The sequence below is a fragment of the Notamacropus eugenii genome, chromosome 1, assembly GCF_028372415.1.
Source record: "Notamacropus eugenii isolate mMacEug1 chromosome 1, mMacEug1.pri_v2, whole genome shotgun sequence".
NCBI classification, from domain to species: Eukaryota; Metazoa; Chordata; class Mammalia; order Diprotodontia; family Macropodidae; genus Notamacropus; species Notamacropus eugenii.
In genome coordinates, this window is record NC_092872.1 from 442,001,162 (window position 1) to 442,014,134 (window position 12,973).

Sequence of the window (12,973 nt, forward strand, 5' to 3'; positions counted from 1 at the left end):
ATGATTGTGATGGAATACTATTGTGCTAAAAGAAATGATGATGGGGATAGGTTCAGAAAAAACTTTGAAAGACTTATGTGAACTGATACAAAATGAAGTGAGCTATATAGCTGTATAGCTCAAATAACTGACAATAATTGATGGACTACTAAATAAACCAGATTACATAGGACCACAGTTAGAATAGCTAAAACTCACTGGGATAAATCAGTGGTCTGGACATTTGGACAAGGATGAAAGTGAAGGACAAACTATTATTCATTCTAAGGTTTAAGGTACCTGAGTTTCATTCATGACCAGAACAAATTCTGGTTTGGTTTGGTGTTCTGAAGTTAACAAATACAACATGAGTACTTCCATACTTAAAGCAGAACCAAAAAAGAGGGTTGCAGTGTCCAGCTGCAAGTCTCTACCAGGTTTAATTTGTTTCTTCTTCCAAGATTAGCAACAAATACGTTACTTTCAAAACTGTCCTGCGTGTCTGCTTCTTTGACCCTCCTTTGTTGTTCTGTGCATTTTAAAATGCTTTGGTGACCTCCTTTTCTTAATTTACTTGTTTTTCCATTTTGCTGATCCTTTCTTTGGCCCTTCTTTTCCTAAAACCCCTCCCCAAAAGGAAGAGAGAAAAACAAAACTCTTACATCAAACATGCATAGGCAAACAAAACAAACCCCCATATTGAGCATGCCCCAAAACGTGTCTCTTATTTTAGCACAGTGACTTCTGCACTTTGCCCAGTGCCTGGCACATAGTAGATACTTAATAAATGTTTGATTGATTGTGTCTAAGAAGGACAAATTCTAATAGTACAATCAGACTAGGTATTTTTATTGGAACAGTGACAATCAGCTATCCTGAATGCCCCAATAATAAGCATTTCCTGTTTCACAAAGTGAAAAATTCTTTGTTCCAGAAAAGAGAGAAGAATTAGACACCCTAAAAGATGAACTCACTGGTGTTCAAGATGAGTTGAAGTTGACAGAAGAGGTAATTATTAGAGTATAATCTGGGAGTGGTTGTAGAATATTAATCTCTGAAATCAAACAGTTCATTGAAACACAAACCCAAGAGATGAGCAGCCTTGGTTCCTTTTTTTAATTGTATCAAATCTAAACCATTGAGTTAAATAAATTAATCATTTACATTTTGCCACTACTTACCCCTCATATAATATATAGAGAATAGGCAATAATAACAATTTCACATTCACATTTTGTACTTTACAAAGTACTTTTTATACACATTTTTTTATATGAGTTCCACAACCTACTATTAGCCTGGAAGGTAGGCAGAGTAAGGTTTATTATCATCATTTTACAGACGAGAAAACTGAGGAGAGAGAAGAGATTTGCCTAATTTAATTTGTGACAGAGCCAGGATTCACAAAGCCAAATCTCTGGGTAAGACGTATAATTTGTGATGGGGAGTAGCATAAAACACGACTAGAAAGCTAATTTGGTTGTCTCCTACTAGTGACTACTTAGGGCTCCTTAGGGCAGGGACTACATTTGGCAGTTTTGTATCTCAGTGTCTACACAGGGCTCCAGATATAGCAGATGTTTAATAAATGTGCAGTTGAATTAAAACATATGCCTTGATAATGTTTAGTGTGGTAATTAAAGGTTGCTAAGCTTTTATAGTTGCAATATTTCTAAAGAACTTATCTATTTACAGATTACTTTCCCTACAATCCTGTGAAAGAATATAGTACAAATATTCCAGTTTTACATATGGGGAAACTGAAGTTCAGCGGTTCAGTAATTTGCTTTAAGGTCACACAATGAGTAACTAGTGTTAGAGGTGAAATTTGAACCCACATCTGACTTCCAAGTCCTTTGCTCTCTCCATTATACCATGCTGTTTGCTTTTGAAAAACCATGTTATTTAGTCAGAATTTACTAAGTGACTTCATAGTGAAGGTATTCTGCTTTTGACAGTTGTAGGTATAACAGTTCTAAACTTCCTCCTCATACACAGGATCTGGAATTGACTTCACAACATCAGACTGCGTTACTGAGTGAGAGAGACAGCCTGAAAGATGACATCAGTGAACAGGAGAGGAGGCTCCAAGAATGCCAGGAGCAAGGAGAAAAGAAGCAGTTGCAACTACAAGTCCTTCAGAGTGAGATTGAGGAAAGGAAACAGAGACTTGCACAAGAAGAAATGGTAAATGAGGGTTGAAGGAGTGTAACTGTATATCACATGAGCACCCTGTGCTTTGCTCAGGGCAAGGAACTTCCTTTGCCTAGAACACCCTTTACCAAAGCAGATCACAGCCTAGCTATGACTTAGTAGGTAAGTCCTGGGAATTGCTGGAGGCATATAAAGGTTAAACAACTTGTGGAAGGTGATGTAACTATTAAGTGCCAGAGGCCAAATTGGAACCCTAGTCTTCTTGATTCAGCATTCCATCCACCATGCCACACTGTCTCTTAAATGTACTTCACAATAATGTAAAAAAACCCAAAACTACCTGGCCAAAGGCTGTTAATAACTAACTACTCCATTCCCTACCCTTGTTCCTAAGAGAACAAGAGCTAAAAATAAGCTTTGATGTAAGGAAATCTTAGAGTGATTACATATCAGAAGGTCTGTAATAGAGTACTCTAGAACTATCCTGGAGTGATAACTAACATTTTGAGTAATGAACTCCAGGTACAGAAAAATCTCAACAGGTTAGTGTTAATGGGCTAAATTGATTAAGTTGAAACTTAATAGAGACAAACATAAAGTTCTATTCTTAGTTTCAAAAAAATTCCACAAATAGTGGGTGGGTGACGTATGGCTACTTGGGTTGAACTCGATGGCATCTGTGGTCTCTACTAACAAGTTCCATGAACTCTTTGTTACACCAGGCTCATTAATCTAACGTTGTTTGTTTAGCGTCTTCATCAAATACAGGAAGAAATAGAAGGTGAAGAAGAAAAATTAGAAGCCTGTAAAGGAAAACTGAAAGATCAGCAGCAGTTACTAGATTGGGAGTTGGAGAGTCAAAAAAACAAATTGGAACAAGTGATCTCAAAGGTGACACTGACAGAGGAGCGAGTCAAGACCCTGGAAGAAGAGGAAAAATGGAGTGCAGTCTTGGAGAAGACATTAAACCAAACCAGTAAGTGTCCACATGACTCATACAGGCCTACATAATAATGACCAACAGGAGTTAAAAGTGTGAGTTTTGAACATGTAAAAGGAGATCAAGGCCCCATTGTAAGATTAATTTAATGCTATGTTAATAGGTCATTAAAACAGTTTCTTTTAAGAAAAAAACCATTTAAGGGGGAAGAGTAATCTGAGGACTTTTCATTAATTTTGTTTTCACAAATTTTGATTTGAGATCTTAGAAAATATTTAGTCTAACTTGCTCATTTTACAGATGAGGAAACTGAGGCCCTGAGAGGTTCAGTAACTTGTCCAGGAACAGAAAAAGCAGCATATGGTAGAACCAAGGTTTGAACTAAGGTCCTCTGATCCAAGTACAGCACTTCTCCACTTTTGAGATCTTTTGTTAATTTAGTAAGAGGGAAAAAACCATACATCTACAAAATTCTTCCTTTGATGCTTCATTGTGTTATGGCCTATGACCCTGATCCTTGAAGGCCATGTCAGTGGAGCTCAAGCTATTGACAGTTTCTTCAAGCTTGAAAACGCTTTTCAGATATGGATGATAAATGCCTATCGTGCAAGGACCATCTTGGCAAGGGTCAGAGAAAAAGGAATGTCTTTTTCTGTCTTTCTTAACTACTTTATTACAATATGGTTTTATTTCTCACTAAGAACTGACTTAGACTTGGTGAGCAGTCTGGAATTTTCAGTAAATTCTTACAAATTCTAAGGAAGATCTTTTAGAAGGCTGTTTTTGTTATATAAATCCAAACTGGATCATCTTGTCAAGTTTCTTCTGCTACAAGTAAACTCCCTTAGGTCTTTAGATTAAATACCCTATACTGTCTGAAATGTCTTCTAGGGGGTGTCTAGAATGACATTTTATAGATTAGACATTTTAGATATAAGTTGATGGGAAAGTAAATGTGGGCAGGTGGTACCATGCAAAGTCTGTGCAGGTCTTCAAAAAGCAGTTAATTGGGACAGTTAGTTGGTACAGTGGATAGAGCACTGGCCCTGGAGTCAGGAGTACCTGGGTTCAAATTCGGCCTCAGACACATCCTAGCTGTGTGACCCTGGACAAGTCACTTAACCCTGTGCCTCCCCTCCCCACTCCCCCATACCGAAAAAGAAAAAAAGCCAGTTACTTGGCATAAGAGCACAAGCAGTAAGGGCCTTGGCACATTTCATACTAATAAAATATTAGAACTAGAAAGGATCTTGGAACCACAGAACAGTAACGAATATTTATGTAGTACTTATTCTACGTAAGGTACTGTGCTAACTGCTTTGCACTTACCTCTTTTGAACTTCATAACAACCCTGGGATACAGTATTGCTTTCCCTGTTCCACAGATGAAGAAACTGAGGCAAACAAAGGTTAACAAGTGTCTGAGGTTAGACAGGTCTGACTGGCTCTGTGTCCAAATAGAATGTTAGAACTGGAAAGGACTTAAGAAACCACATCATCTAACCCTCTCATTTAATAGAGAGCCATGGAGAGACAAGTGGCTTGCCCAAGGTCATGTAGCTAGTTGGTAGCAGAACCAAATTAACTACATATAAGCACTAATATAAGGGCTTCATGTTGCAGGGATCTGAGGAAACGAGTTATGTAATTCTTCCACTAGTCCCAGATTCCCATGGCTGGCACTAAGCTAAACTTGCTCAAAAATATTTATTCTAGGACTTCAGCTCTCAGAACGTGAAGAGCAATTAGTAAAAAAAACAAGTGAACTCTTGGCTCTGCAGCAAGAAATGGACCTCTCCAAAGCTGATATAACTCACCTGCAGAACCGTTTCCGGTTTGAGAAAGAGAAAGCTGAAAAACAAATTGCAGGCCTGAAAGAAGCCATCAAGACCCAGCGGGCCCAACTGGAAAAAGCCCTTCTTGTATGTACATCATTGCTTTACTTTTCTGGCTTTGGATGCTAGAGCAGCACAAATCAGACTGAGGATTGTCTTTATATAATTCTCTCTCCTCTTCCATTTAGGGAGAAGACCATATTGAGCTAGTTGAATACTAGCCTGTAGTCACTGGAACCCATCAGACTTTAGCCACAGATGAGTTTCATGTATTCTCAGGATTATCATAAGGAACTTTGGTCAAGAACTATTTAGTGCTGGAAAAAGACCTTAGAGACTTTCTAGTCCAGCTTGGGAGTCAGAAAATCTGGCTTAAAATCATGCCTGTTACTTAGTTCCTGTTTGACTTTGGAGAAGTCATTTAAACTGTCATTTAACCTGGGCCTCAGATTCCTTATTTGTAAAAAATGAGGGATTAGACTAAATTATCTCTGAAGTCCTTTACGGCAGAGACATCAAACTTGAACAGGAAGTCTACAAAACTTGGTACAGCCGGAACCAGACTAAATAAAGATATGTGACAGTGTCAATTGGTGGTTTTCTAAGTCAATATGAAGCCCACAATTATCTCTATTTGAATTTGACCACTGCCTTATAGTGTTAAATCTGTGATCCCTAATTTGCCATGTGAGGCAACTGAGATTCAAGAGAAGGGAAGAGACTTTTCCAAGGTCATGTAAAATTCAAATCTAGGTCCTCTGATTTCAAATCCAATATAGTTGACACTGCATTGGCTTACCCTTGAATCCCTCTTCGAGACTGAGCTCAAGTGCTACCTCCTCTTCTGTGAAGTTTCATCTGATCCCTTCCTTCCTGTATTTTGCCAAGCTTCTCCTTTGCTCCATTCACATTCTGCCTCATGTGAACTTAATTGTCTATAAGTTACATTCCACTCCCAGCCCCCCACAATTACCTTTTTCTTTGAAGGTAGAACCTGTATCGTTTAAATTCTGTTGCTGCCTAGAGATTTAATAACTTCCTGGAAGTCAACACAGGTGTGTTAAGTGACAGAAGCAAAATATTAATCCAGGTTCTCAAACTCCAAAGGCACTATTCTTTAAAGTATACTACACTGTACCTAGCAGATTACCTGGCATGTAGTTGGTGCTTAATAGATGGTTTTTTTTTAATTGAATTGAAACCCCCATCGTGCACTGCAATAAGACAGTGAATCAATTAAAAAAATAATAAATTTAACCCTGTAGCTTAGAAACAAAGAGGTGTTGATTTTACTTTCAGCCCTAAAATAATAATCTGTTTACATAGCAGCACCCATTATCCAGAGAGGGTAGTGTAGTGTACTGGGAAGAACTCTGGAATTGGAATCAGGAAAGGACCTGATTTTAACTTGTTTAAAGGAATTAACTTTTAAAAAAAATTTTAAAGACATTTTTTGCTGTAATTGTTATCTTTATCTAACATCCTTATGAGTCATGCAAAAGGGTCAGAATCCTCCTTACTCTATAGGATGTGAAGCTGACGCCTGAGTAAGGGAAAATGTGGAGTCTGGAATTACAGTTGGTTTCAGAGCTAGCACTATGCTGTTAAATACTGTGTCCACTAATGCTTTTTTTTTTCTTCTTTTCTACCTGGTTGAAACTTAAATTTGTCTTTTTATAGAATGAAAGCAACACTTGTACCACCTACCCTACAGAACTGATAAGAAAGTAAACCCTAAAGTGCTGTAGAAATGTTTGTTATTGTCATGGTCACTTAACTTTTTTTACAGGATCAAAAACATGAGAACAGTTGTATGCAGAAAGAAATGGCAGCAATTGAGCAAGTTGCACATGATAATCACGAGAGAGCCAAGCGCCTAATGAAGGAACTTACTCAGATGCAGTATGATTATCTGGAGCTCAAGAAGCAGGTGGGAGCTCTCCTGTCAGTTTGGCCCATTCTGTTTCTTCTAAAAACTCTTCCTCAGTGACCTGAGACAGATGTGAACCCTTTTTACACTCTCCTTTATATTATAGTTAACCATGTGCTATCATCTCCCCTACTAGATTGTAAATTCTTATAATAGACAGGAAAAGAGCCAGAAGAACCAGGTTGATATCCCACTGGATATACATAAATCTTTTTATCTCTGTGAGTCTCACTTTCCTTAACTGTAAAATGAGAAGATAATACTTTAATTAGTTACCTCAGAGGGAATGCAGAATGTATTGTGTAAACTTCAAAGCACTATAAAAAAAAACATTATTGTTAGCACTACCACAATTCATCTTCATTCCTCTTAGTACCTTGCACATTGATATGTATGTACTTAATGTTTAATTGGATACATGACTCATAATAACTTCCACTTATAAGATTTTCAAAGTGTTTTCCGTACAGTAACCCTTTGAGGTAGGTAGTATTTTTATCCTCATTTTACAGATGAGGAAATTGAAACTCAGAAGTTGAAGTGACTTGCCTAAGGTCATGAAACTAGTAAATTGCAAATTTGGGACACGAAACCAGTCCACTGTTCTTTCCACTCTGCCACACATAGCTTAATGTTAACCAGTTCAGAAGAGCTGAATGAATCAAGTTAGACATACCTTTCTTACTTAAAATTATCCAACTCTTTTCATTACTGTTTAGCTAAAAAATCAAAAGGATTTGGATCAACAACATAAGGAAATTAATGCGGCAATGAAGCAACTAAAATTAGAAGTGAAAAGTGAACTCAGAACTGGTCTTAAGAATTTCAACCAGTCCCTTCCAGAGTCATTAGAAGATCTAGAAGCCATCTTTGAAAAAGCAGAAACCCTAGAGAATGAATTGGAAAGTTTGAAAGAGAACTTTCCATTTGCCACCAATGAGGAGCGACAATATTCTTTTGAAGAGAAGCTAAACTTATCCAAAGTTCACATCATGGTAAGCATTTGGCTCTTCCTCCATATACTTCATCACTTCTTTCTAGTTACTCTATCATTAAAGCTACTCTTTAAAACTCCCCTCCATACTCCCCAGAACATGTCCTATCCTTTCCCACCTATGTGCATTTTAAATTTGTGCTCTTCCTTGGACTTCCAAAGTTCATCCTTCCTTCCCCTTTAAACTATTGAAATCTTAAGCCATGTTTTAAAGCTCAACTCATATACTGCCTCCAAAAAAACTCCCTTCATTCCATCTGTAATGGTCTCTGACCTCATGTTGCACCCTTTGTTTTAACCTTCATTAGATTGCAAGCTCTACATAAGGCACAATCCTGCATTATCATCCTGACTGTGTAGCTGCCAGGGACCTAGCATAGGGCTCAGCACAATTTTGAGAAGGAACCAGACCTTTGATTTTATCAGTATAGAGAACTCCAAGTTGGGAAACAATGAAGATGAGCAATTACTCTGCAATTTGTATATCACAAAAAGACTTCAAAAGATAATTTTAGAAACAGTAGATCTGGGACCTACAGGGAAGAGTCAACAATTTGTCAGTGGCCATGTAAGTGTTCATTTACAGCTACTTTTTCCCCTTGACAAAGGAGGAGCACTGGCGTGGAGAAGCAATGAGAGAGAAACTACGTCACCATGAAGACAGACTCAAGGTTGTATTTTGTATAAATATTGTATGAACTACTAAGATTAAGGTGAAGTATTAGGATCATTTAAAAGTGTATGGTACCTTAGAGTCCAACCATTCTCATTTTAGAGGCTGGGAAACCAAGGTCCAGGTATGGGCCTTGACTAGGAGAGTCAAAAGGCAGCTAGATGTCACAGTGGGTAGAATACCAGGCTGGGAGTGAGGAAGACTCATCTTTCTGATTTCAAATCTGGTCTCAGACACTTACTTGCTGTGACCCTAAGGCAGTTCACTTAACCTCAGTTCCCTCATCTGTAAAATGAGCTGGAGGAAGAATTGGCAAACCATTGTCTTTTCCAAGAAAACCCCAAACGGAGTCATGAAGAGTAGGACATGACTGAAAAGCAACTCAACATAAAAGGAGAGTGCAGTCAAGATATAACCCAAGCCCTGTAGCGCCAAAGCTAGCATAATTTCAACTATATCCTGCCATAATAGAACTTTTTAAGTTGAGGTACTAAATTTATCCAGCATTGATTCTGGAATGTTGAAGTACCATGTAACGGAAACAGCACTGGATTTAAGTCATGGGATCATCTGATTGTAAGATGACCTTGGAGATCATCAGTTTATAGATGAGGGTACTGAAGCCCAAAAGATGAGGCATCTTGACCAGTTACACAGTAAGTAGCAGAGTGGGGTTTCTAGTTCATCTCATAAGATTATAGGATTGAAAGAAACCGGAGACATCATCTAGTGACTAGATTCAAGTCCAACCCTTTCATCTTACACATAAGGAAACATGTCTTCAGAATTCAAGTCCAGCACATTTTCAACATCAGTCAAGAGGTATGGATTCAGAGCTTGGATCTATCCTATACTTGGCTCTGTCATCTCCTTTCTGAGTCTTATAAGTCTCCTCCTCTGTAAAATGGTGCTGAAATACCCTGTTTAACTTACAGGGTTGTTGAGGAGAGTGTTTTGTCAACTATAAAGTGCTTTAGAAACAAATTATTGTTTTAGGATCAAAATTATGGGATTCAGAGGACTTTAGATCATTTAGTCCAAACCATTCATTTCAGATGAAGAACCTCTTCCTGGGTCCACTGATTTTAAATTAGTGCATCTTTTCTATTTATTTAGCATTAGAAAGTAATATTTATAATGCATTTGACTACTCATATAGACACTAAGTTGCAACAAAACAATTTTCAGGCCCAGCTTCACTGCTCTATGTCCAAGCAAGCAGAGGCCTTAATGAAAGGCAAACAACAAACAGAGGGCACTTTATACAGTTTGAAGAGACAAGTTGATGCTTTAGATGAACTGGTTACCAGCACTACTGCAGATTCTATGTTTCTGGCACCCAGCTTATCACAACTAGAAGTCTCCTTTCTTGAAGACTCTCATGTAACAAGGAACCAGGTAAGAAGAAGCACTTCTTTGAAACCACTGGCTTGGACTTTTCACAATTCTCAAGTAATGAATGCAGAAATATTTCAGAAGGTCTCCAAGATTAAATTGTCAACAAGAGCATCTCTTGTTGTAGATGCACTACTTTGCCCGAAATGGTTATTTTGTGCCCATGCAAATTTCAGAAGGAATACATTCCATTTAAAACTAGTGTCTTTTGGAAATGAACTTATTTGGTTCTTCCACTTTCTAGAACAGGAAATTCTGAAAATTTTCCAAAGGCCTAGAGACCATGCCTTGGGAGATGTAAGGAAATACAGCTGTTTAGGGTAAGGAAAGTTTATAGAGGAACATAGCTATGTTCAGATTTGAAAGGTGTCATATAAAAGAATTATAATCCTTTTCCTTAATCCCAGAAGGCAGAAGTAATAGTAATTAGGGGTGGGGAATTGCAGAGAGGCTTGTTTCAGCTCTCACTATAAGAAAGAGGGGGAAAAACCTCTTTTAGAGCTCTTATGTACCAGGCAAATGCTTACAAATAATGTTTCATTTGATAAAGAATTGGGGCACCTGAGGAGGCTGTTGGTTCCACTTCACTGGCGGTCTTCAAGTGGAAGTCTTATGGCCACTTAGGTATTTTATGCAACGGAATACCTGCTTAAGGCAGGATTTGTAGCAGATGTCTTTGCAAGTTTCTTCTAAATCTGAAATAATATGGGTCACAAAGATTAGTAGGGTGCAACAAATTCCACTGCTACAAATTCTTGGTAGTAGTTTGAAACTCAAACTTTGTTATGTTACACAATGATTTTAACTTTTGTAACAGCTTTAAGTGCCTTTGAAACAGTGGGAAGATTCCTGTAACTTTGTTTCTCCTGTAAACACAAGCTATCATAAAGAAAAAAACCCTAGCTATTTAAATGTTACTTACACTAAACGTTTTTGTCATTGTTCAGTTTATCCTTCTATTTTTTGTGTCTGCAGGGAAGGGCCTTGTCACAGTAACTTGGCCACAAGAGACCAGTTAGAACACTTTTTACCTTCTACACCTGAGGAAATGTCTACTACCTCACTAAGTGGCAAGTCAGACTCCCTCTTATCTGACCTTGCTAAAAACCAACTTCAAATGCAAGACGTTCTTTGCGAGGACAGCATATTTTATGCTTCAGTTGGAAAGATTTTTGTAAGTCATTTGTACATATGGAAATACTAATGCATGAAATTCAAACAGGGTATGAAGCTAATACCACAAGTTATTTATAAACACACCACTCCTTTGAAATACACATCAAAGGGTGTAAATTGAAAGGTCTGTACAATTCCTCTACATTTGTTAATCTTATCAAGTTTTGTGTTTTGTGTGAAATATATTTTCATATAAAAAAGATTTTAAAAATTTGTCTTAAGTGCCATTTTTGTATAGGAAGATCAAGCTACTTCTAATTCCCAATGAATGACATGATCTTAGGTTTAAACCTCAAAAGATAATCCAATTCAGCTCCCATTTTAGAGGGGGAAACTGGCTCAGAGAGGCAAGAAGTGGTTTGCCCAAGATGACGTAAGCAGTGAGTAGCATTATTTCTACTGAACCCATGCTACTTCAGGATGTTTTTCTATCTTAGTTTCTTAAAATATAGCCTAAATAGTAAGCACACGCATTTTTAGCACAGTAGAGAGCACAAGGCACTTTTAATGACTTTTTACAAATGCATATATTTTTAATGCCAGCATATTTCCCCATTTCTTGACCTTAGATATTTTATATCATATTCAGTAGTGAAGTTTAAAACTAAAATATAACACAAACAACAATTTTCAAATGCATACGAGCCATGTGAGGAAATCCAGTTCTATGCATCATACCTACGTTAATCCCCCTAGCTTCGTCCTACCATATAAAGTAGCTCAATATTTACTTGTATTTTTGTGACATGACATTTAGGAGTACAAGCTACCTCACTGGGTAGAAAATTCATGCCACTGACATAACTAGGAACTAATTCTGAATTACTGGTTCCAAACTATTCCAAACTATTTAAATATCTCTTTTCTGGTATGGAAGAAAGGTTTTTTTAATTTCAACTCCAGATTTGACCCAATGAGCTAGTCCCACTACCTTGTTTTACGGATAAAAATACTGACTTGTCCAAATAAACATTGTCTTTTAAAAGGCCAGTACTTTGAATCTTTCCTGATTCCAAGTCCAGCTACTCAATAATTGGTTAAACCATGTTCAAACCAAATTTGAGATGGGATACAACAGTTTGTGGAGTTTATACTCTTTCTGTTGGAAACTGATAGATTTTAGCAATAATACTGACATCCTTAAATCCATACTATTGTTACTAAAACCACAAGGTATCAACAGTACACTGCACTTGAGTGATGGGCTCATTTCAAAGAGAAATGATTTATAAAATCATAATATTTAACACATTTTCAAAAGACCTTAGAATCAGAACTGAAAGCGCCTCTGAAAGTAATCTAATCCTTATTTTACAAATGAGGAAGCTGGGACCTCCTCAGCTACCTCAGAGCAGTTAAGTAACCTGCTCAAGATCACTCAAGTAGCAGGGAGCAGAACCCAGGTCTTCAGACCCCAAACCCAATATTTTTTCTCTTGCAACCAATTTGGTAGGATTATAGTTTCATGGAAAACTTGATTACCTGAAACTAATAACCGAGTATCGTCTCCACATGTGAACAAAAAAAAATATCAAGTTTACTGCATCAAACACGTAATTTATTGTACAATGAAAGTACTTGAACATTGTACTGGAATGTAATCTAATAGAATAAATAGGCAATGAGCACCAGATACAAATTGGGAACTTCCTTACAGGTGCTAAAACAAACAAAACCAGTGAAACAGTTTACTGAAGTGTGACCAATGTCATAATTTCCAATTTTTCTTCTCTCCAACAACCTCTAAATTTAGTTCTTAGAAATTAAGGCAAACAAGATAATTCCACTTACTCCCACTTTTGAGCACCCACCTTTATTAAGAGGGTCTATACATGCAACTAAAAGAATTTGGCCCCAAATGCTTTTTTTTAAGACTATCAGCAGCGCATGTAAAATT

At 37.4% G+C, this 12,973-nt stretch overlaps 1 protein-coding gene across 5 annotated transcripts in view; it reads left to right on the top strand.

Annotated features, from left to right (window-relative positions):
- CNTRL (centriolin) overlaps nucleotides 1-11,287 on the top strand; it is a 95,446-nt gene extending 84,159 nt beyond the window's left edge. For 4 of the 5 annotated variants that reach the window (XM_072631782.1, XM_072631783.1, XM_072631784.1 and 1 more), the window contains 9 exons: nucleotides 914-987; nucleotides 1,978-2,166; nucleotides 2,884-3,109; nucleotides 4,790-4,995; nucleotides 6,698-6,838; nucleotides 7,558-7,833; nucleotides 8,441-8,503; nucleotides 9,694-9,903; nucleotides 10,876-11,287. In XM_072631782.1, the coding sequence (XP_072487883.1) occupies nucleotides 914-987; nucleotides 1,978-2,166; nucleotides 2,884-3,109; nucleotides 4,790-4,995; nucleotides 6,698-6,838; nucleotides 7,558-7,833; nucleotides 8,441-8,503; nucleotides 9,694-9,903; nucleotides 10,876-10,896 (1,406 nt within the window). In that variant the 3' untranslated portion in view covers nucleotides 10,897-11,287. The remainder of the gene's footprint in view (nucleotides 1-913; nucleotides 988-1,977; nucleotides 2,167-2,883; nucleotides 3,110-4,789; nucleotides 4,996-6,697; nucleotides 6,839-7,557; nucleotides 7,834-8,440; nucleotides 8,504-9,693; nucleotides 9,904-10,875) is intronic. The other variant, XR_011972094.1, reaches the window with a different exon arrangement.
- The last annotated feature ends 1,686 nt before the right edge of the window (nucleotides 11,288-12,973 follow it).